At 42.0% G+C, this 26,399-nt stretch overlaps 1 protein-coding gene across 1 annotated transcript in view; it reads right to left on the bottom strand.

The window, feature by feature from the left end:
- tbck (TBC1 domain containing kinase) overlaps positions 1-26,399 on the bottom strand; it is a 62,169-nt gene that overhangs the window by 13,774 nt on the left and 21,996 nt on the right. The window contains exons 23-25 of the mRNA XM_079999101.1: positions 21,443-21,618; positions 11,869-12,032; positions 5,943-6,102 (exon numbers count right to left, since the gene is read on the bottom strand). Of these exons, the coding sequence (XP_079855227.1) occupies positions 5,943-6,102; positions 11,869-12,032; positions 21,443-21,618 (500 nt within the window). The remainder of the gene's footprint in view (positions 1-5,942; positions 6,103-11,868; positions 12,033-21,442; positions 21,619-26,399) is intronic.

Below are 26,399 nucleotides of genomic sequence, written 5' to 3'. Positions count from 1 at the left end.
TGACAGGAGCTCCTGAGGTTCTTGGGTATAAAAGCCGGTTTAGGTTTCTACGCTTTACTCAGATCGGCATTCATAAAACCGCAGCTAGGGCGCACAGACAAGGCGGCCAGTTCCCTCACGCGTTTACCAGATGTCAGCGCAAGCAGAAGCACTGTTTTGACAGACAGCTTTTTTAAAGGGATAGTGTCAATCGGACCAAAGTGCCCACCCTTCTTTGAACAAGCATTCGAAAGACCTCCACTTCCCAGTGAACTGAGGGGAGAATTAACAAAAGGATTGCACGGCTTTTGCGGCTGCCAAACCTGCATAAATAACACAAATTCTCAAAGCACCCGCAAAGGGTGAAATGCACCTCTAACTGTCCTGCCAAGCAAATGGCGTCTTGGTGCTCTGCTGGCATTAAAATTAAGTAATATGCATACATTTGGAAAATTGGCCCGTTTCTATGCAAATGAGCCTCATTGCAAAAAAAGTCCAATTCACAGACACCAGCGCTAATAGCCACACAGAGTTAGAGTGAAAATTAGCGTCTTCAGAGGGTTGGTGGTAACTGAAGTGCATGTATAAGGGGTGTCCCATTTGACAAGCTTGTGAGGCATTGTGTGAAATTTATTCTGTTGTCCTCCACTTCAAATTTTGCCATCTTCTTTTACAGTCTGAAGGTGTGCGTTTGAAATCACCAACAGCACTGACAGACTGGGATATTAAAGCCCAACTACGGTTTCTCTCTGTCACGTTTAAATTCCTTGGCTGAAGTTTTGAGGAATGCCTCTGCACCTCGTCCGACAGGACTTTCAGCTCGCGATCTGAAAATTTCCCCCGCCAGTGACCGGACCAGCTCTGGAAACCAAGATGCGGACGTGTGCTCCTGAGGGTTAGGGTTATCACAAAACTGCATGTGTAACCCCGTCTCAGTGATCTGTCTAGCCATAGAGGTAGTGAGCACCTGAGATGCCATTCTGGGTAGTATAGGGAGACGGAGCACGCCTTCAAGTGGGGGACGTTACCCATAAACTCAGTGTACCTTTGATCTGCCCTCATCGCAGCAGACAGGCGAGGGGCGAGGGGGCTCACCTGGTGACTGAGGACGTAAGTGAGAACAGCATTGATATTTATATAACGCGGTTCTCATTTTGCTCAGATGGGAGAGTGGGGGGCGTGGCTATCTGCAGAGATTCTTGTCTGCGGGACCTGCGTAGAGTCTCTGTGGTTCTCATCTATAAACTGCCAGGATCTCAGTGCTAGAAACCCCCCCGCAGGAATCAGCATAGAAATGCCGGTTGGGGACCTGCCGATGTGGCACGAGTGGGTAGCCCTGGTTTGGTCTAGTGGGGCAGCCAAACATGGAGAACTGGCCGAAGTAGCTCTGCAAATCACGTTGTCGGCGGTAATGTCATTGGCGCTTTTTCTAGTAACGAGACAAGCAGTAAGCTGCCCCTCAGAATCCGCGAGCTTGACACACCGGATGGCTTATCTGCAGCTAAATCAAGGATTTCCAATCTCATCCTCTTGGTAGGAAGAACTGAAGGCAAGATGGTGGCAAACCTGGGCCGTTGCCTGAAGTCTGTATCTACAGAGTGGCTCGAGAGAGGCAGGGTGGATGGGAGGGGGTATCATATGATTGCTCTTTGTTGAAAATATAACATTTTTCACATCTTTGCTTTTATTTACTACAGGTGTATTGGACCAAATGGGAGCCAAACGGTGAGAGGCTCTCCCAGCACCCACTGGTCTGGAGTGAGGAGCGCGTCCGGCTGCTCACCAGCAGTCGCTGGTGCTGGCAGTCTTCCGCATGATTGTGGGGCTGCGGGCAGAGGATATCCCGCCTGGCTGCAGATGTGGTTTCGCAGACCTCCACCACCATTTTGGCAGGCGCCTCGATGGAGGGGGATGCCGATGCTGAGTGACTAAGCCCTGGTAAGTTGATCACGGAACAGTTGGACTGGGGGCAAGGCAACCTCTGGCGCCAGGGAGATGATTGACACTCCAAGTGAACCCGCCTCCTCATAATCATCAACAGGGTAACCCATCTGAGTAACGACAGATGGGTCGTGGGGGTATCGGTCCACTGGTGAAAAGTATGCCCAAGGGAGCCTGGCATTGAAAAGGGCCGTTGTGGTGGGACAAGTGAAGATCATTCCTCCATATTCTATGTGATGGGAAGTCACAATGTGGAACTGTTTTTATAGAGTTCAACCTTTAAATCTTACTACTTTTACACACACACACACACACACACACAGAAATAATTGTGGAGGGGGCGTATGCCAACGTATACCACCAAAGAAGTCATGCTGACATCACTTCCGTAAACACTTTCACTTGTCTGTGAAAACTTTCATCTCCGTGTTGTTATGGATTACGAGAAGTGGGCGGCGGAAGATCTGAATCATATTGCAGACCTTAATCTGACCAGTTCGATAGATCCAAGTTAGTTTAAGCAGTGCCTACTGGACTTAATTTTTTGCAATGATAATTTTAATCCCACTCACATTAGCTTCGAACACAAACGTATTGGCACACCAATCCTACTCTGAACAACACTCCATCGAACCAGGGTCTGCGAGACAGGAGGGGTGCGAGTGATTTGGGTTCGACTTGCCTGAAGGACTCGCACCCCCAGCCCCGCAATTTTAACTGTAGTTACCAACAGCACACATTGAGCACTGGGGTTTTCCGGGGTGGCCGGTTGCTGGCGGGTCGGTGTGGGGGCGTGGTTGGCCGGGAGGCGGTTGGGTGGCCCCCTCCTCCCGGCCTGGCTGGAGTCCTGACAGCTTGCGCCTGGTGGCTTGGCTTGTGATGTGCTGCGGAGAGCACCGCTGGGTGCCTTCTGGGGTCCCTGGGGGGACTGCCTGTCGTTGGGGGTGTGGGTTGGGGTGTGGGGGGCGGCTGTTGGCCTTTTGCATCTTCGGCGGGGCTTCTCTGCGGCGGGCGCCCCGGGTGCTGGGGGTGGCGGAGGGCCTGAATATCACCGCATCACCGGGGAGTGTAACATCGAGGTGCCCCACGTTGGGCACTTGCTTCTACATGTATGGTCACTTGGCACTCACGTCGGGCGGGGCGCCTGGTCAGCTGCGGTGGGCGAGCCCCCCACCCCCCCTGTCCGGGGCGTGGGTGTCTTGCCGGTCTGTCACCGTGGGGCCGTGATCCGGGCCCGCGGTCCGTGCCTTGTGCCCGTGGCCCGGGTTCTGTGCCGGCGGCTGCGTCTTGTGCCTGCGCCCGGGGGTTGGTTGTATTTGTGCGCCCCTGGGGCGCAGTGCCTCCTCGTGCTCCCTGGGACTTGGTCATGCTCCTTGGGCTGAGCGCCGGAATTGCTCCACGGCCCTCTGGCTACTCTGGGGGCCCCGGGGTCTTCCGTGGCCCCAAGGGCGGGGTACCCGGGGAGCTACTGCAGCTGGGGGTTGTCCGCGGGGCCGTGGAGTTAGGGGGGCTTCGGGGCCCCTTGCGCTGCCTGGAGGCGCCGCAACATAATACCGACCTTCTACACCAGTACCAATGGGGATAAGTCATGTACACTCACCGATGGACACCCACGCACGCAGGCACACATGCACTCACACACCCCTGCTTGGAGTGCACCCCAGCAACCGGGGGTGCTTTCCCCTCCTTTCCTCCCTTATTTACCGCCATAACTTTGACAGGAAGAGGCCACGGGAGCAGTTGTAGTTCCAGTTTTCCTGGACCTAACTGGACATAAATTCAGTTTTTCAATACATGTTGTCATCCAATGTTCATGTTTTTGTGAAAATGTTGTTTGTTTCTATATTTATTTGTCTCACCGTGTAGATCCAAACACGATGAATAGTTCTCCAAAGAGGGGGGTTGGTGGTGGCTCTCCATAACCAAAACTGTGCTCTTGTCATTCTACAGGGCATCCACAGGACAGAGTTATTGCAGCAGTTCTTGATGATTTAAGAATTAATAAAGAGTTGCATTGCAGGTGGAGAACTTGAACTCCTTTTGCAGGCTAACTCTGTCCTGGATGCAAATGGCATACAAATACTCTGTGTTGAATGCCCAGCATGCTGACAGCACAGGTTAAAAAAAATAAAACAATAAAAAATTCTGCAATGATAGTCAGTTTTCCGACAGTGACACCGAGAACGAGAGCGATGCTGAATCTGATAACGGCATTATCCCGGACTTGGAGAACAAGTCAAACAGCGAATTTCACCTGAAAGTGACGATGAAACTGAATATTTTCAAGAACCACCAGAGGAGACTTACGATACGCCCGTTGTTGTTACAACGGAGGAAGTTGATGACATGATGAAGTCCGTTGAGGTTGGTGATGCAGATTATGAACAAGTAGTAAGGACACGATTCTCAAGTTTACCTGCTAATGCAGCCAGGGGCAAAAAGAAAATGAAAAGAGGCCCCAAACAGGCAGAGTGTAGGTGGGGAAGGGTTGGGGTTAGCCCACATAATGACTCCATGAATTTTGAAGACATTTGGCATACGCACATTTATAGATTAAATGACACACCAAGGCTGATATACAGAGACTCATATTATTGATTGACTCTACATTTTGTTGTGATGTCTGCACTTTTTAACTCCTAAATAATTCCACTTTTATAAAACATGTAGCTTCTCATTGTTAAATAAAAGCCTTTTTAAAAACAAAAGATGTTGTGTGTCGATGACGCTGTTCAACATTCGCTCAAAACACAAGAACAATGCAGAGATATCCCCATTCAGCAGGGTGTCAAGTCCCCCCCATTCAGCAGGGTGTCAAGTCCCCATTCAGCAGGATTTCAAGTGGTCATGCGGCTGTGTTGGTCCTCCAACCATTTACATTCTGAGAGCTGGCTGAATGAAGCCAAGTGTGGGGAAAACTTTGGAGGTGATTATCTCAGAATCACAGTTTGCCACACCCTTGTCATTAACAAGTCATAGCTTTAAAAATATTTGCTTGTTTTGCACAAGTGACACCTTGTTTTGAAGCTCTGATTCTTCACTTTCAAATGATGCAAAAAAAGCACAAAAAAGTCAAAAGCTACTAAACGTACCTAAAGTCTGTGGTCGGTCACATATTTTCAGTCTACATTAGAGTACTTTAGAGTAATTATTGTTTCAATTGAGGCATTTATAGGTTTCTAATTACTTTTCTGATCAAATATGTAATGTGCGAATAGTTTTGATAATGCAAAACTCAAAATAAACACACCCTTTTTAATTCCAGACAGGGCTTTTCAGGAATGTTATCATTTAAATGTCCCCAACACAAAGATTCATGACACTGTTTCTCCTCTGACGACTTATAAATAATAATATAAGTCTGATGAACTAAGTGATCTAGTGACTGGACTGGAATTTCATGTTGAGTTGGGCATTTTAAAATAAACTTTAAAATTAAGTACACATGGTATATAAAAAGCTTTGTTAAAGGCCAAACGGTCGTGGTGGAATAGCTGTCTCCCCTTAAGAACTCAAGTGTGTAGCAGTAAACCAATTAGCTGAGCCTCCCTGAAATCCAGGAGAACAATATGCATATCTGTACCAAGTTGCCAATGTGGGACTCATACTGGCATCATTTATTGTTAATATGACAATGATACAATGATACAATTAGCTGAGCCTCCCTGAAATCCAGGAGAACAATATGCATATCTGTACCAAGTTGCCAATGTGGGACTCATACTGGCATCATTTATTGTTAATAATGTATGTATTAAACCAATCATTGGCAGTGATCTTGTGGCCCTCTTCCATTTTTGTTAAAGCAAGAAAGAAATGGTTCCAAACAATGGCTTCTTTGTTAGTCTGTGTAATGCATACACTAGCATTTGCCACGACAGAAAAAATAAATTATAGGCTCTAAATTAGTCATTTTTGACAGGAATTAGGGCTTTTTCACTGCAATTAAATTGTTGCAGTGGTAGCATATGTCAGAGAATTTCTATTCAACATTAAAATCAACTTAGCGTTTGCATTCTTACCATGGCAGCGCTCTTCATGGCGTGGCTGATGACCACAATGACTCTACCTCGGAAGCTTTGGAGGGTTCCAGTTGCAGGACACTGCACCAGCTCACCATCAGGACCGAACGCTGTGCTGTAGGGAATGTTGACGCTGCCGGAAATGTGACCCCTGCTGAATCTGAAAACGCTGGAGTTAAGGAGCCACAACATACTCTGAAACGTCGCAATATTACCATGGCTTAATGGGAACAATACAGTACATTTACTTTGTGTTCGGTCACTCACAACAAGAGGAAGTGCTTTTAAAAGGTTGTGTGTGGAATCAAAACAAGCTAATTAAGTTTTTGAGCCTGTAGAACAATTCGAAGTGTTTGGAGAGTCGCAAATCATTTTTTTGGAATGCGTCACATAAGTAGGAGAGGATTGTAGCAGTGGAATTACATTACGGGAATAATTTAGGCTCTTAGCCATAGTTCATGGTAGGCAGTAACTATTCCCTCATTCACTTTCTCACCTTCTCTATCTAGACCCTTGTTACGGTTAATAACCATGTTTGATTGGGATGCTATTATGGATGGTAAAACCATAGCCACGAACCATACTGTATAACTAATATAATCCTTGGTTGATCACTTCATCATCATACTTCACCGCTCAGTTCTACATACATGTATGTAGACTACATACATGTGTGTGTTTGCAAACTGATTATTTGCTCTTTTTTGAGCATCAACTACCCAACTATGTTACAACTACGTTGGTAGTTGTAGGGTTTGAGTATCGGAGCATTTTTACAGTACATGAGAACAGTATCCGGCGTGTCAATTTGACTGGCACAGAATCGGATATATCTGACACTGATCGGTCGCTCACCAGTCCTTGGTCACCGGCTGATCAATCGGTGGATCTCATGTTTAATATGTTGACATTATTACTTCCCCACTTCCCATTTTACCTCAACAGTACAGCCCCATGCGGATTTTGAACAAGAATTGCGTGGTTAATACACAAAATGGTTAATACATCAAATATTAACTATTTATCCTTAAAATCCTGTGTTAAGTCAACGTTAGTGTCGCTGATAATTAATAACTGTCCTATGCATAGCTATAATATTGGAATAGTCCTGAGCCTATGTTGCATTCAATTACTACTAGATTGAGGCCGACCGGTTCAAAATGACTTTCCAGGAACACACCGCCCACTCCCTCGCTCAGACATGTTTGCAGACAGGTTTTGTGTTGGTGTGCATCTGTTTCTCTCACTGACCGAAGCAGACGACAGATCACTACAGCTGGAAACTTGCAAATTTGTCTGTTCCTAATACCGTCAATCTGAATCTGTTTTTATACGTTCATACATTTTGTTTGCTTAATCAGAAAATGTACTGCACAACAGCAAATTCTTTTATCCTTTTACACATTGGATCATTTAAAGTTATTTGATCAAACATCTTCACAAACACATTTATTTATCTTAGCTTACTGTATATACACATTCAACTAAATGTACAACTGTGTGCCTTCACACATTTGTGAAGATGTCTTACAAGCTCAAAGACCTGTTGACCGATTTTCTAAATGGATAGTTAAAGGAACTTTGCAGTTTAACGTAATGCAAAGCACCAGCCTTGGTACAATCACGGATTTGGGAATGAGTTTGGTAGTTTTGAATGAGAAAAACCTATGGAGTTTCACGTAATTATCCCAAATATATGTATTTTTAATATACACTCGTTGAGCACTTTATTAGGAACACTTGTACGCCTACTTATTCATACAAATATCTAATCAGCCTATCTTGTGGCAGCAGGGCAATGGATAAAATCATGCAGATACAGGTCAGCAGTTTCAGTTAATGTTCACATCAACCATCAGAATGAGGAAAAAATGTTATCTCAGTGTTTTGGACCATGGCATGACTGTCGGTGCCAGACGGGCTGGCTTGATCTGTAACTGCTGATTTCCTGGGATTTTCATGCACAACAGTCTCTAGAGTTACTCAGAATGCTGCGAAAAACAAAACCCATCCAATGAGCAGCAGTTCTGTGGATGGAAACGCCTTGTTGATCAGGGAGGCCAACGGAGAATGGCCAGACTGGTTAAAGCTGACAGAAAGGCTACGTGACTCAGATAACCACTCTGTACAATTGTGTGAACAGAAAAATGTCTCAGAATGCACAACACGTGGAACCTTGAGGCAGATGGGCTACAACAGCAGAAGACCACGTCGGGTTCCAATTTGTTCTTAGCTCAGTTTGGGCCTGTTAATACCAATCAATCAACGCTTGAATGCCACAGGGCTACTTCCAGCATGATAATGCACCATGTCACAAAGCTAAAGTCGTCTCAAACTGGTTTCATAGACATGACAATGAGTTCAATGTTCTTCAGCGGCCTTCCCAGTCACCAGAACTGAATCCAATAGAACACTTTTGAGATGTGATAGAATGGGAGATGTCAACATGGACCAGAATCTCAAAGGAATGTTTCCAACATCTTGTGCCTCCTGCGAAGAAGAATTGAGGCTCTTTTAAGAGCAAAGCGAGGCCTGACCCAGTATAAGTATAGTGTTCCTAATAAAGAGCTCAGTGAATGTATAACATATTCTGTATAATCACCAACTACTTCACTGTGAGCAATGTTATATTTATTATTTAGATTATAAAAAACACATCATTTTGCCTATATACAAATCAATTACCATTCATTTCTGCCGTTAGTTACCTATTATGGTACGGAGGTCTTGAAATTTAAATAACACAAAGTAGCCCGATTGATAGGATAAATTCTCTGCTGTAGACTATTTGTCACTGGAAAATGAAAGGAGTGGCGAACATATTTATTTTTTACAGGCCCTTACAGGATACAAATTCATTTAACAAGGCTATAATGTACAGACTTCTGTATCCCAGTATATTCTCCTTACAAACGAGAACAGAATTTGAGGTGCGGTGGCCGATCCAAGACCACAGGAGGAGAGTCACGCTTCATACCGACATGATCAAAAACACAAATGATCAAAGTCGAATAATGTAAAACGATGAAAAAATGCATGATACTTTCCATTCCATCAATCCCCTTGATCTCTGCGGCCTATAATGTGACACCTTCCTTCAAATAAATGTTACTGAGCATTTGTCAGAGCATCATGAAATACAACCCAAGCAGCAACGCCATGGAAACGGTGAAACTCCGGGAATTTGACGGCACTGTAACGAGACCGAACTGTTTGCGGAGCTCATCAAAACTGACAGAGAACGGAAAAGGATGGACAGCAGGAAAAATGAAGCGCAGGAAGAGTAAGTGAGAAGGTGCAAGAACACGATGAGTCTGACAAATGAAAGCGATAATGCAAGCTCAAAGGAAAAACACGGCGCTCCTTTTCAGAGCAGCCTAGTGTTCTGCATTCTATCGTTTCATGGTGACAGGAGCAAATCTAGTCATCTTACATAATACAGAGTGTAATCCACACACCGAAAATCACACTCTGGAACATTGAACAATACATTGTTACTTTTTCTCTCAAAAGTGAGGCCCATTTCACCTGTTTTACCCTCATGGAGTTCAAGATTATTACATGCGGGTTAGAAGACGGCTAAATCTGGATTGTTGTGATTGAAATCCAGATGAATCTTGATTTTATCCACTTTTTGTCAATGCGGTAAACCCAAAACAGGGGTTTTGCTCAGGATCATAATAAAGGTGTACTAAGGTTGCCAAATCCTGTTTAAGTGGTCAAATCCCCCTTTGTTGTTTGGGTTTAGCCTAGGGAACCCTCTGTCTATAAGGAGAGCTGAGCGAAGGGGCTTAAGGTGGAGGAACCGCCATTATCAAATTCTTGCATTCTCTCCTAATCCTCACTGATTGATCTTTAGTCCCTTTTTAACAATTACTGCCCCCACTCAGGAGTGAAGGCTCACGTTCTGAGGTTTTTTAACTTTCAAAGTCAGCATTTTCGTGGAGCATTTTGGCTACAAAACCATCCATCTCAAACCGCACAATGTAAGGTGTTGGTGATAGTGTGATCTTGTAAAGAGTCATCGAAGATGGATTAAAAAAGTATTGAATCTGGCAAGCAGTTGAGCGTTCCATTATTAATCTAAGAGCCTACCCTCCTCCTCCGCCAATAACCCACCCCCGGACGGACACACACACACACACACACAAACACACACACACACACAGACACACACACACACACACACACACACGGACACACACACACACACACACACACACACACACACACACACACACACACACACACACACACACACACACACACACACACACACACACCAAAGCATGTCCAGACACAAACCCACAGCCTATAATACCAAAGTGATAAAATGCAATCAACAGAATGATTCTGCATATTTAGAAAGCAGAGTTTGGTCTATCAAGGATGTTGAACCCACCACTGACATCCAGACTCACAGATGAGGGGTGGGGGTGGGGGTGGGGGGGGTGATAAAGTAAATTAAGTCAAGACTGAGTCAATAACAGTTCATTATGCAAAACATGCACAGCGCACATCCTCCATCTGTCTCTCTACTCTTAGAACTACAAGCTGCATTCTACAAAAACAGACCAGGTGATTGAGTTACCACCAGGGGAGGTTCAAAAGAGCAAAAAATATGAACCCTATAGGTGCATTAGCTGCAGGAAGTGTTATCATCAGGTCCAGATAAAAAAAAGCAGTGGCTAATCCCAGATCCTCTTAGATTTAGGGATGTGGTGGTGGTGTGGTGGTGGGGGGGGAGCTATAGTACGGGGGGTCCGAACCTAAAGCCTCCAGAGAATGTTCTAGTCCAGAGAATGTTCTGGTCCTGCGGTGCGTGACCAGAGTGGATCATCCCTGTTGAGTCCAGCTTCACACGACTTTGAGGTTCTTTTTCTGTTTCATTTTCAGTACCAGGCTATGTCCTGGCACCTTGTAGAGATTTGGACAAGGGTTAGAGATTGCTACAGGAGGATTATTGAGTTTGTTTTTGCAGAATTTTTTGATTGCGTGTGTAAGTGTGATTTGACAATGTATATGTGTGACTAAGTATGCACAAACAGACTTAAAGGGGACCTATTATGCTTCATTTCAATAGGTTAATAAGTTAATAGGTCTCAGGGGTCCCCCAAAACTGTGAAACAAGCAGAGCAGTTCCCAGCCACACTTGTTGTTCTCCAGCCGTGGGTGTAGTTACTCAGATGGTGGGGGCGGGTCTAATTCTACTGAGGCACCAAGTGACGTAGGAAGGGATCGCAAATCTGAACGGCTTGTTGAAGCACATGTTTTCTGAAACAGAGAGCTCACAAAAAACTGACTGGTTTGTCTTATTTCACAGTTTGTGTGTTAGTAGGCCCCTCAGAGACCCAAATGTATGTGCACAAGCACTGAAAAGAGAGTTCTTCATAATAGGTCCCCTTTAAGATGTCCGTATAAAAATGTTGGTTCCCATCATTTATAACAGTACTATTGAATGCTTTTACTAACCATATGTGCTATAAACAGTTATAAATGGGATCCAGGTCTGGGTTGAAAAAGGGCAACACTACCCTTTACACTGATGGTATTAGAAGTAAATACCACTAAACAGCATATGTCTCAAGAAAAAATTCACCCGTCACATCAAGAACTGAAAGCTTTTAGTTGCTTGCATACTTACAACTCTTTTACTTTAATGTGACAGGCATAAACACAGCAGATTTTCTTTCTATATCACAAATCTGCCTTTATACTGGAGCATCACATAATGCATTAGGTTACTTTACAACTTGGTAAGAGAGCAGAACAACCTGAACATAACGGGGAAAATGTTGCACCTTGAGTAACCAAAGCTTCCTGTTTAAATTGATCATCTTAAACTAGTAGCTCTATTATCAGGCGGTCAAAACAAACATAAAAACCAGAAGTGAATATAAAACCCAGTTTGGTTTTCAAAGGATACTCGTCTGCACTGCGGATATCGACGGCCATGACTTCGGGCTTGCTGGCTCTGGTCCTTTTGGTGGGTCCTGCTAGTGTCAGCTCACAGAGGTCAATTAAGTCCTCAGCGGAGATTCGCGGGGACACTTCTGCTTTCAGGTCACTCAGTGCCAGCGGCTCCCGAGACTAGAGGAGACAAAATAATGAATTCAGCAGACGGCAGAATAAAGAGGCAAACATTCGAGAAACATTAGCTTCATCAGAAGTTATACTGATACTGCCTTTCTGTCTGTCTACGTCCTTTACTTCTGTGCGGCGCGATAATACGAACCAGATATCAACATACTGTATATACACGCTCTGCCGCGCACAGGAAATAATTAAGGAATCAAAAAGGGTGGCATTGACTGGGAAGTACAAAGTATTTTGTATTTGAAGAGTAATATAGTCGTACAAACATGGAGGAAAAACTTTTGAATCAGGGTGTTGCTGGAAATATGGTAAATATAACCGTTAAGCAAACATTTCACATGTTTTCCATGTTGGAAATGACATGGACAAAAAGCAGAGGGCAGGGTTGCATTTTGTTGACACAAACCCAACCCTCGTTAAGCCACAAACGGATCAATGTCAGCGCTCAGAGAGGCAGCGTGCTGCAGAGGACGTGGGCACTTTGATTATGAACATCATTAGGCATGACTGACTGAATTTAATATCCCATATTTTGCAAATTATGGAAAATCGATTATTTAGGTCATTTCCATGCGATGACTCGATGCTCAGTGGCATACAATGTACAGAAACACCCACACACACTTACACATGCCCAGAAACGGCTAACCCTGCTTATCTTAAGCACTCTAAACTTGGCCTGTCATAATATTGCCAGATGAATTCTTCCTTTAGAGGTAGTTTGTCTGATGTGTTCAAATAGTCATCTCCCGCAGAGATCGCAATCAGTCAAAACAAGGGTTGTCTTGTTTTGTTTTCTGCAGAATTTGGGCCTTCTGGGTTGACCTTTGCGCAACAGTTGGTCAAAAGGCTGGGGGGTGAATTTTTAAACAAACATTGATGCTAACCTACTGTTTTATTCCTAAAGTTAGTTGCAGTTACCAATTTAATAAAATTGACAGGGGTGATTTAATATAACCCCTTAAAACTATTCAACAGTATAATAGAACAAAATATGACTATTATTGTGTTTTGAATCTTGTAATGTTAACAGCTTGTGACACATGATCAAAGGCCAACATTTTATCAGCCAGTACAAATAATACATAAATACAGCAGCTACAGTGTTCACCGCTTCTGCTGAAGGATTTGATAAAAGGCATTTTCGCACCGCAGGAACTTTTTCATAGTTCTAAGAATTTTTTAAAGAACTGTCTCTTTTTTTCGTGTCAGCACTGCAGGAACTAGGAACAATTGTAGTTCTTAGAACGCCGTTTTTGAGGGACATGTTTAGCCCCTACTCCAACGGGCACAAGAGGAACCTTCAGTGACATAAGTCCATGGCGATTGGTCCAACAAAGCGCCAATGCAGCACAGGCAAACCGCCATTTAAAAAAACCTGTGTAAAGCTGTCATCTTTTACGCACAATTTATTTCCAAAAAATGTTAACACTTGCGTTAACATTTTTTAAAAACCGCACACCTCTGCACCGACCTCGCCGCCCGACTACACCCTTGCTTCCCTCGCCCCCGGCGCACTGAGGACAGTCCGTCCAGTCAAGTCGCATCTCTCTGGGAGACGACCAGCCCACATACACTCGGCACCAATAAAAAAATTAATAATAAAAATAAGAAACAATCATTTTCTTCTTTGGGCTGCTCCCGTTAGGGGTCGCCACAGCGGATCGTCTGCCTCCAATACCTTCTGTTCTGCGCATCTTCCTCCCTGACACCAACCGCCTGCGTGTCCTCCGTCACCACATCCATGAACCTTCTCTTTGGCCTTCCTCTTTTCCTCTTGCCTGGCAGCTCCATCCTCAGCATCCTTCTCCCAATGTAACTCTCATCTCTCCTACACACGTGTCCAAACCATCTCAATCTCGCTTCTCTCACTTTTCCACCAAACTGTCCAACCTGAGCTGTCCCTCTAATGTACTCATTCTTAATCCTGTCCATCCTCATCACTCCCAATGAAAATCTCAACATCCTCAACTCTGCCGCCTCCAGTTCAGCCACCTGCCTTTTTGTCAGTGCCACCGCCTCTAAACCGTACAACATAGCTGGTCTCACTACCCTCCTGTAGACCTTCCCCTTCACTCTTGCTGGAACCCTTCTGTCACAGATCACTCCGGACACTCTTCTCCACCCACTCCACCCTGCCTGTACTCTCTTCTTCACCTCTCTCCCGCACTCTCCGCTGCTTTGGATGGTCGACCCCAAGTACTTCAACGCATCCGCCTTCTCCACCTCCACTCCTTGGATTCTCAGCTTTTCGCTGTCCTCCCTCCCATTCAAATTGTAGATTAATTTATTTCATTTTATTTTCCAATGTTAATTTAATGAAACATAAAAACCCTGTTTGGTATCCCGATGTGAGCCCTTTGAAATCAAATATGAGTGAAGATTCAGCAACTGGATCGCTTATTTCTTGCCTCAAATTTGTTGAGAAACATATTTTGGTGGACTGTTAGGGTGAAATCAGTGAAGGTTTACAGGCAAAATACAACACTCAACCCCTTCTGAAACCTCACTTGCTTAAGTCACTTCAGCGTCACGTCAGCGCTCCCACTGGTGGTGTAAATGCAACCAGAAAAAAAGCCCTCGAATGTATTTAGTTCTCAGGGGACCTACCCAGTTCCTACTTCTCCTCAGGGAGTCCCCAGAGCTGTTTGGTCCGAAAAAAGCCAAATGATAAATACATCATGTCAGTGGAATAGAATCAGAAATACAAAGTGCAAATGTATTCTGTGCAGTTGAATGACATAGACCTTACATTAATCCCCATTTGTGAAACTGACCAACCTGACATCAGAAACCAATATAATAGTTACTACAGCTGCAGGCAGCAAAACGCAGGGTCCTGGGTAGTCGGCCCTTCGATAAAATTCAATGGACGAGTGTGCTTTGGCTCTCTGTCTGGTGTGTTTTGTTACTGCAGACAGTGTAATTCTATGATCGGGTGGTGTTTGCGGATGTGGGTGTGTTTCCTACGCTGCAGCTAACGGCGGTTATCATTCTAAAGTAGGGATACATGATTATAGCTAAAATGATAATCATGATTATTTTAGTCAACATTGTGATCTTGATTATTTATCACGATTATTAATCCATTTTGGGGAGAATAATTATTTTAAAGCACTTAAGTAAATCAACAGAAAACTGCCTTCAGAATAATAATGTAATATATAAACCTATGAATAAATAAACTAAGGTAAGTGGTTTAACTGACTTCAATTGTAGAGAATATATAATGAAATCAATTGTGTGTAGTGGGCTACACATTTTTGTTGTAATTGTAACAAATCTTATGTTTTCTTTTGGGGGTATGTTTTTATTGCTGTTTCTTAATGGGATGCTGAGAGTCATTGTTATGGAGGTTATGTGTACCAAATGTGTAGGAGGATTCATGGTTAAAGGGTAGGAGCGAAGTCCAAATGGAGCAAAAAGCATGAGAACTAGTGCAAGAACAGTTTCCAAAAACACAAAAGAGAATGAAAATATTTCAAAAGACATGCACAATAAATACATGTTCCTTGTATTATGTAATCGTTTATGGTTATTGTTACTCGTAATTATTTCTATACATTGATATCTCTGGAATGTCTATAAATTCTGACAGTGATGTTATTGGATTTTTTTTTGTGTAGAAGTTACTGTGGTGCATGTCAGTTTTCCTCAGCAGCGTATATATTCATGACTTTTAATATGCTGTGCGTTGTTTAATCAGAGTCTTCTGGTACTTCAAACATAATAAAGGTAAATAGTAACAAAATAATACTAGTTAATTTGTAACTTTGTATGGTTAAGAGCTCCCATCTTATATTCCTTTAGTTAAAGTCCAATTGCGACTATATCTGCCCGGGGCATTATCTAAGTGAGGTTTCGATCGCAGTGCTATCATGTGATCTGTGTAGTCTGTCAACTTGTGCATGCGCGCAAGGATTTCTCTGTTGGTGTATACATCTGTGTGTGGCGCCATCTCGGTGAGGTTGGGATTGTTGATCACAAGCTTCGAACGTGTCGACTAGTTTATCAATCGCGGGTGGCATTAAAATGGGTTATTAAGAAGAAAAGCCTGATATGTGACAGTATTAGACATATTTCACTTAGAAAGTGAAATAAAGGCATGGTGAACTCTACGATTAGCCTTGGGAGCTGCATTTGGATGCGCAGCATCTACTTCACCCTGCTTCTACTTAAAGTCTCACAGACAATGAGGCCTTTATCACTTGAATCCTTAAGTAGATCTAAATGTACACGCAAGGACACTTTAAACAAACAGCAAACACACAGGCGGGTGGCATGGAATGGGTCAATTGGTTGGTCTAGGAAGGAATGCTTTTAAAGGATTACTCAGTGAAGTTAAAAAAATAAGTACTTGCGTATTAGGCCTTTTAGGCCATATACATCTAATGGGTGGCCACAGCGAAGCACTCTTTTTGTCAACCGAGAGCAGCTCCTCGCCATTTCTTCTCTGTGCTCATTTGGAAAGACATTTTTACACAAACGTTAACCAAAATATGCTACCTGTTAGTAGCAACGTGTATTTGTCACTGAGGTCAGTGTGGAAGGTAACAGCACCGCTTTTTCCAGCGGAAATGTTCAGACCTCTCAATCAGCAAATAAATATTTCCATAAATCAACCTCTCCTGGAAAAAGAGCCACAAAGGAGCTAATGGAAAGAGAAAGCAAATAATCTCTAAACGTGCATAATACAGATCTTGAACTGCAATATCCCAGCGGTGTACATGGCACTACATCTATAAAACCGTGACATTTAGCTGGGTTAAAAAATATATATAGAATGATTCAAGATGAATTTCATATTTACATTTAAAATGTGAAATTAAAGATCATACTATAGGAGAAACAAACACAACAAATTAAATGTTTTACCTGGAATGATAAACACTTAAATCTATAGATTAAGGATCTCCTGGTGTTCCACATCAGTACATTTGCCCTTCTCTCAGATATATACTCTCTATGTATATATATGATTACATTATGCACAAAGACGTAGATGTATGCGACCAAAATATGCAGCTTGTCATTCCCTGGAGGCTCAGGAAGGTCTGTGACTTAAATGTCATGTTGTGCAGTTGGTGCCAGCCTAGACTGGCTTAATGACACGCACATATTTCACTGGCGTGACAGCGATAGGGCTAAACAGCAGCCAGCGATAAGCAGACATAATTCCTACCGTGTGTGTGTGTGTGTGTATGTTTACGCCAAGACATTTTTTTTGTACAGTTGCATAAAAAATGTTTTACATTTTAAACGGTAATTCCCCATTGCCAGTATGTAGATAACCACTATTTGGTTGAGTTAAGCCTGTCTACGATGATAATGACTGATTTAAAGCATTTTTAATCATGCAGACGTTTGATTTCTAAATCCCGAAGCAAAGTGATATTTACTTTACTACACAAATTGCGTTCTATTAAATATGATTCATGCTCTAAAAAGAAAGGAAAGGCACAGAACCACACAAAATTCTCCAGGGCATTCACATGATGAAAATAGATAATTAATCCACTAAATATGCAGGAAAAAAGTATAATTGAGGTTTTGATCTGATTAAATGCTTACATGAAGTTACCACCTGAAAGCCTGCTAACACTAAGCACATGCACACCCGCCTACACCAACCGACACCCCTGCTGCATGTAGGCAGACACACACACCCACACCCACACACCCTATCAAATGAGACCGGATTTCAAAAGGGAGGAATCCTCACAGCGTTTCATATATTTTTTGTTCTAATTCTGGCTACACAGCAGTTACTAATATTGCTCTAAAGTGAATAAGTTATCTCTTGCAGTGTAGAAATAGCAGAGTTTTAATGAAAATTCCTTTCTTTTTTTGCTGACAAAGGAGACTTCAGAGAATTTAGAATGGACCAAAAATACTTAAAGCCCAGACATTCAAATATAAACACGTTCAAAGCAGGATCTTGGCTGCCTAAATGTGCAGTGCAGCAGTGAGTATTGCATAATCAACTGGAAGCAGCACCCTGGATACAAAACCAAACACAAGCTCATATAGATTATTCTTATTTTGTTCACTAATCAATGATAAATATGAACAGCTAAATTAACAGTTTTGTTGTTGTTTTTTTTAATCATAAAATGCATTAAATATTTACATGTTCTTGACAAAAACACAACTCTTAATAAATCTCTCCTGGAAAACACAACCTACGCTTCAATTTCCTCTTTGGGGGATAAATAAAGTACTATCTTATCCTATCTAAAACCAAAGCAACTTATTTCAGGCCCCAGCTGAGAAAAGTGGCTTCAAAGAAGACACTTAAACACAACAAGTTTTTTGCCTTGACCCTTAGCACTGACCGATGCGCGGAGGGGGTCTTTTTTTTTTTAAGATAATATTCAAGGTAGACTGATTGAGAGACTGATGAGGCACTGTGGTTGCTCAATGCTTTTAGTCGTTTTGGTGAGATAGACTTTGACATTTCACCGCTGTGCTTTCCATTGCCCATGTTTACCGAGAAAGAGGTAGGGTGCAGATAGATGTGGCCACGGATCAATGCCAGCGCCCATACCGATGAGCCTCGGCTCAAGGTACTGAATGAGAAAGATTACAGCAATCACCTGGAAGCGCCGAAGACAGGGCTGACAATAGTGTTTGTGAGGTATTTGGCTACAATGCTTTCGGGTGTGAAAGGCAAACAAGACTGGGACAAAAAAAATAAACAAAGACAAATGGCCTCTCTGAAGCACAGCATTCTATCAGGGAACAGACCCTGCGGCATAGTTAGATGCTAAGTGGAGATAAGACGATGACAGCCGACTAGGTTAGAAAAGAATGCACATTGAAGGAGAAACACATACGATTCCCATATTTAACTGTATCTTATACACTTGTGCAATGTGCAATGCTCCATCACCAAAACAGTGCATACCAACGAGTCTTAGCTGTTGTACAGTCATGTGTGGATTAGTCCAGTGACTGGGCGTGCGTAAGAATGTAGGTAACGGGTTCTTGACAGCTCACTCCAACGTCTTATGATAAGGCTAGGCATGGGACGATATGAAAATTCCATGTCATGATTATCTACGGCTGCCCCCTGAAAGTCGACGAGAGAAACCGGTCAGTCGACTGAGACTGAGCCGAGCAGTCGTATTTATTCATATTTTTTGTCAGTCAGTGTGCATTACAATAACATGATAAAACAGATAGAAGCTTACAAAATGCACAGGGATAACATTTCAATGAGGACCTATAAATAAGTGGAATCATAAATATATTTTTTTATTTGTGAATCGTCCGCGTCAGGAGACGGACGCGAACACGGCTCTCCGTGCGCCCCGATCGCCGTGCCCCGTTCCACCAAATAAAACAACCAAAAGCAGTGTGGGGGCGGGGCACGACTCGTAGACTCGTTAGGATTATTTCCTGCGCACAGCGAGCGAGAGGGGGTGATCGGGCCGAGAGTCACGGAGAAAGTGACCCCATTACACACGGTTTCGTTCCATAGCCACATGATACGTTCCGTAAGGAGACGTAAAATATGAACACACTGTTCTGGCGCGCCGATCAAAGCACCCCATTGCTGGCTCACGCATCACGAGTGTGCGTTTTGTCTGTACCGTCGGAATATCCGAAGATTCGCATTGAACAGCCAAATCCGATTCGACTGTCAAAATTCTGAGTCGGGTACAGCCCTACGATGATTATCCTGGCCAAAATAATTGCGATTTCACAATATTATCCCGATACTCATCAAAATATGCTTAAAACTCTTAAAATGGCACTGAAACATACTGGAATCACTTAACCTTACATTTTGAGCATAAACAAATATTTTTATTGCATCGCAGGACGCATATTTTTTGTGAACATCCTTGAGTGAAAAACAAACAAGGACAGATTCAAACCCTTGCCAGCAGGTAATTAAATTGAGAGAAAAAAATTCCATTACTAAAATAATCTACCTATCAACCTGATATCCAAGCATTCAGATGGTTCATTAGCTACAGTATGTATTGTAAATGCATAGTAAATGAATAACTTGTTTGAATGAATGCAAAAAAAAAAACAAAAACAAACAATCTTACATAAGGTCTTCATAAATTATCAAGTCTCCCTGCATAAATAAAAAATTGCAACATTGTGTGAGTCTGTTCTTTAAATAAAATAAGGTCAAACTGGCATTGTGCCATAGAGTCAAACTGTACTACTCATCGAACAGCACTGCTAGAGTTGTGGCCTAGAGAGTGAGATGTGCCAAAATATGGTCCTTTTCAAGATAGATTGACGAAATGTCAGCACGTTGACCTTTTCTGGCTTTAGTTGTGCTTGTAGAGGTGTGAGAATGTGGCCACCGGCACTAAACACTCTCTGGGATAGAACACTAGTTGCAGGTATGCATAGAAGCCTGCGTGCTAAGGTGAGGCATTTCTCCTGCATGACCACGCCAGACAGCTCCGTGAGGATATTCACGCTTATGTGAGGGTATTCACGATTATCCCGATAATGGAAATTCACCACGATAAAATTATCTTGAGTGTTTTGACTGCGATAAAAGATAAAATCTTATATCTTCCTATTCCTGAATAAGGCTCAGATTTATATCTAAGATTTTTTTTTTACCTCGGTTAATCATATGTTATGAGTTGGTCCTGATGGAGGACAACAGTGTTGTATCAAAGACAGCAATACAATAATAAAGTTTCAAAAACAACAGAAGACAAAAAAAAACTCAAGTATTGGAAGTGAATCACAACATCTCCTAAAAGCAGACACTGCCCATTAAAGACAGAAATAAAGACATCTTGAAGCTTTTGCTGACGCCTACACATATTTTTTTGACATAGCCTTACAGGAAAAAGAATTTGTGCGCCTTGTGCACCTTAAGGAAAAGGCTGCAAAGATTTAGTGGCGGCATTTTCCGAGAACCAATTAATAAACAGCGTAGATTTAATGGGGGCTTGAAGAGAGGAATCGCAGAACATCATTTTCATAGTGATAGTGAAAGAACCAGACTTTTAGTGAGGCAGCTGATGACCTAGAATCTGGACCAAAACAATGGAACAGCAGAAACTGTTCCTTTAATATGTTGGCAGATTGCAAAAGTAAGTATTGTAAAAGAATTCTCTATTTTCATAAGATTCTGCATCATGACGCGAACACAATGACATCAGGAAAATGAATCACCACTGGCTACAGGGAATTGCAAAAAGGCTGTTCATACTTATATAATTTAGCCTCTATTCTGTTCTCTCCACCATAATGGATTCTTACTTGGGAATAAATGCAGTCCAGTGCAGTTCATATATTGAAAGGCAATTCTTAACAGTCTAATCAAGGTTGCTAGCTACAATTCATCTACTATTTATGACCCCTGCAATCGCCTAAGGACTGTCTTTGGGTGTGTTTGGATAACGAATAATACTCACCAAGTCTGTCTTGGGCAAGTCTTGATAGTCAGACGAGTAGTATGTTGGAGTTTTCCCAAACCCATTATTATCACCTGTGGCCTTGGGGGGCTGGGCATGCTGCCGGTACGTGGCACTTTTAGGCATCCAATGGAAAAGGCTGATGGATTCATGGACACACTTTTCAATGTCGATCTCTAAGAGAGAAAGATATTAGACATCAGTGGCTGACTGGTGCCAGTTTATTGAAGGTTTTCCAATCTGTCACAGAGCAAAACCATCTCTTTGTGCAAAACATCATAGACCTTTATATCACCAATTCAAAGAAAGACACCACCAAAAAGCAACACACAAAATCTCTCCATAAAGCACAGCTCTGCACTTGCTCTTTTAGAAAAGCACTGGCACTGAATACAATTAACTCAAGTCATCCTACCCTGAACTCAATTAACACACTGTTCTCAAGGTGCAAACAAAGAGAGCAAAATTTGTCACACACCAATCGGAGATGAGATGAGAAATAAAGGGCCACAAGTGAGTTCACATGCTTTGGAACAATGGAGCTGAAGTACAACTGAGCCGACCTGAAAGAGGAAGAGCAGGAGTGAGGAGGTTTGTATCTACTGAGACCCATGCTACTTTAGTGGCTCATGTGCTTGTCCATGGAATGAAAACAAGAAAAGCTGGGCCAGGAGCACAGGCACATCTGAGCCACTTTACAGTAGCATTTATAACCTGCAAGCGCTCAGACGAAAATACGTGATTTGCTGCACTCTATTGTTGTATTGGCCCAATCAATCCAAAATGGCGGCGCGAATGGCAGCCTGGTGAATTGGTGCGCTTTTTTGTATATTTTTTTCACCTTTTTGAGACTCGCTGCGTTGCAGTCAATCAGAACCAAAACGCTGCCACAAGAACTGTTTCTACTCCGTGGCAGTGGGGCAATAGGACCTCTGGCCCCCGCTGACTGTCTATCTCAGTCACACACACACACACACACACACACACACACACACACACACACACACACACACACACACACACACACACACACACACACACACACTGCCCCCCCCACCTCCCCACTGACCCTCTCGCACACCTTCCCCCCTGCCCCTCCCACTGACTTGCACACTCACTCAAATACTTGTGCAGATATTTACATGCAATAACAATGTACAAACTGTCAACCTAGTAAATACATTCTGTAGTTATTTATAATCCTAATTTATAACCATACCAATAATTTATCCTGTGCATAGGATCGCATTGCACATTCCGTTTATTTTATATATTTGACTATTCTTGTTTTGTCTTTTTTTGCTATTTGTGTAAATTTCGCAAATTGTATTAACGTTTTTTACTTATTTACTTCTTATTCAATTTTATTTTTATTTATTCATATTCTATTCATATTTTTTCTCTGCGTTTTTGTGATCTAAAGAAGCGAATTTCTGAAAACATGCAGCAATAATCACCATGACAACTTCCTAGTACATGTAAATGCACCTGGTGAAATAAAGTCATTCTGATTCTGATTCTATGGTGAGACTGTGTGGAGAAATTATATTACTGCGCTGAATCACCCTTTTATTTTTTCACCCATTTTCAATTTATTATGCCGTGCATTCTGAGAGTGACAATTTCGAAATGTGATGTTTTACCCTGTCATTTTACCTAGAAGCTGAGAAAATGTCTGTAGATTACATGGTATGACGTTGCCAGATTGGTACTGTATTTTCAGGTAATATAATGTGATATTTGATCGTGTTATTCGACATGCACATTTACGCAATAAATGTAGTTTACAGTTGCATGTTGTTTTCAAGTTCAAAATACATAGAGGCTGTCCTGAATAAGCATGTTTTCTGCTTCATTGTGTGCATTATTTCGTGAAATTGAGTACCAGTCCAAAGTACACCTGCTTTACACTGGGTAGTCAGGACTATTTGTGCTTTAAACTGTATAAACTTGTCTATAAACAGTTAATATTTCATTATATAAGATATGTACTTACAGTATATAGGCAGATAATCATGAGTGAATTGCATTAAAAATATATATTTTTAAATGAATAAGGAATCTCTGTAAATGTCAATGAAATGGTCACCCATAGCAAGAGGACTTCAGTCCAAGTCAATTAAAATTTGTAAATGTGCATAACACTGTTGTTAGAACACTGGCCTAAGTAAAAAAGTGTCTTTGTTAGATGTTCTCAGTTAAGTAGCATATTGCCAAATAAACGTTTTGGCAGCAGTTATCAGTCTGGAATTACTTAAAGATATGGAGGTCAATCTTTAAAGGTACAATATGTAACCTAACCTGACTATGTAACCTGTAAAACGAATAGATCTACGTTATTTAGTTTGTTGAGTTGTTTACTTACATTACACCAAATGTTTCCAACAATTTTCAAACCCAGAAAAATCTGTAATTTTAATATAGGTAATGGTCTGTTTCATTAGGTTGCCTTTTAATGGCGTCATATCCCCTTTGCTCTCTCTACTTGCTATACAGTAGGAGCCACTTGGAGAGGGCAGCTGGAACATGACAAGGCCCAGGCAGATCCGTGATTGGGGCGTGGCTGACCCATGCACGGACCGTGTCGGATCCGTGCTTGGATCCTGCCTGTAATTATATCCCCCCCAATGATGTAATAAGCACCGGCGCCTCGGAACGCTGGTGCCTGGGAAAACGTAAAGCAACTCCCGTATACGGATAATCTTGAGTTTGTTTAATGAAAAATATACATGTTTTGGAATGGAATATATGTTCTGCACATCTAAAAGAATCAAGATATTAATCTCTGATTTTAAAGAACGAATGGTTTGAGAGGGTGAATGAATCTGTATCTTTTTTTGTAGATGTATTTAATTGAATAAAACAAATGAAAACACTGTGCATAACCATGTGTAACAGATGTTTATTTTACATAAAATAAATGTGAAATATCGCAACAAATATAATCTCAATATTAAATGTATTGCAAAACACGCCATATCGTTTGTTTTCACACAGCAGGAACTTTTTCATAATTCTAAGGACTTTTTGTAGGAACCATCCTTTTAATTCTGTCTGCACTGCAGGAACTACTGTAGGAACAATCATACATAGTTCTTAGAACTCCGTTTTGAGCAACTTATTCAGCTCCTGCTCCTGGACAAGGACTGAACCTTCAGTGATGGAAGTGCCGTTGATTGGACTCGACGTAAGACCACGGTCCCTCGGGTCGAGTCACATTGCTTTGGGTGGGGACCAGCCCACGTACACTCAGCAGTAATAACAAAAAACATTACAAATGATAAAATAAAATCGTATTTTTATTGTCGATGTATTTATTTAATTTTACGATGTTAATTGAATGAAACAAAAAAATCCCCGAGCGAGCAGGGCAGTGCTTTACGAAAGTGGGAACAAACTTTTAAATGATATCTTGTAGATCTAATATGAGTGGAGGTTCGGCAACTGGGTTGATTATCGCTCACCTCAATTTTTTTCAGAAACAAATTTTAGTGGATTAATAAGGTGAAATAAGTGAAGGTTAAGGAGTAAATGCAACTCGGTTGGATGATGTCACATCAGCGTCACCATTGCCAGGTTCTTGGGGAGCTCCCCCCAGGTCCTAGTTCCCCTCAGGGAGTCCCCTCATGTGCAAAAACACGTTGCGTTGTATTGTGAGGTCCCAGAGGATAAATATTCCCACTCCTACCATTCTCATCTGGTTCCATAATGTGCTTCAATAAAATAAACACCAAACTTTCTAAAAACATTCCTCTGTGTTCTCTATGACAATTGAATGACCTTGAGACAAAGCATTACATGTAAACAACAACAAATAGCAGGGTTAGCATTGAGGTGATAATGTACAGAATAGCAGTATAAGGTTTAGAAGATAAGGTTATTCATATGAGCTACCATATTTCCTCAAATATAAACGGATAATCAAATAAAAACCGGGCCTCTAATAAATGCCGGGGGTGTGGTCAACACAAACAAATAAAGGCCTAAGCCCTACCTCAGATGAAGACCAGGGTTAGGGGAAAATCCAAGGATGAACTACCGGTGCCTGTTATACAGCATGTGTACAGTATGCCAGTTAAGCATTATGTACATTTCCACTGCTTTACTGTAAATTGATAAATTCATGAATACAATCATGCAATCTTCAACACTTTGTTGTCTTCAACTCATTGTGTGAGAGGTAAACCTAACTCTGAGAATTAGAGCAGAGTTTTTTTTTGTCCTACAGTGTGCCGTAGGCGTACCTTAAAAGTTATCATTACTTATTACTACTACTCTGTGGAAGTGCTTATTTTAAGTATTATATTAGTATCTATCAATCACTGTTGCTTTTCAGAACGACAACTAATGTACATGCACAGACACAGGTGTAATTGACCATCTGTGCATTATGACTATTGACAGGATGAGATCATTTTAATCTGTATTGCTGCATCACCCTTTACTGCACATCACATGTTTTTGCTGTTTTACCTATTGCTTCCTACTTTCTGTTTTTTTTTTTCAACAACTTTTACACAAGGGTACAGTACTTGTCTCTAATTGCTGCAGTGCACATTTTTGAGTGACAACGAAGCAGACCGCAGGAAAAACCCTGGGCCATCTCTTTGTTTACACTTAATGGCCGACAGTCTGATCTTCGTGTAGATGTGTCGATTGCTAATTGATTTATTTTGTTCTATTGAACAAAATTGCAAATTATTAATTTATGACTTATTTGACCAAGTGTTTCTCTGAGTCTAAAGTGCACACATGGGCGACCCTGATAACACACAGGGGAATGTTTGTGACAATAAAGAGAGAAAGACCATAAACAAGATAGAAATGGCATCAAGGTCAGTATCACAACTCGGTTATTCAAACATAAAGCACAAGAGATTAAGCAAATATACCGACAGGGTTTAAAAGCAAATACGAGGAGCTCATTCAATTCATGTTATAGCGGTTGACCTTGGCA

The sequence above is a fragment of the Zeus faber genome (assembly GCF_960531495.2).
Source record: "Zeus faber genome assembly, chromosome: 4".
NCBI classification, from domain to species: Eukaryota; Metazoa; Chordata; class Actinopteri; order Zeiformes; family Zeidae; genus Zeus; species Zeus faber.
Note: the sequence above shows the minus strand (reverse complement) of the source record. Positions and strands in the feature narration are given on the sequence as shown.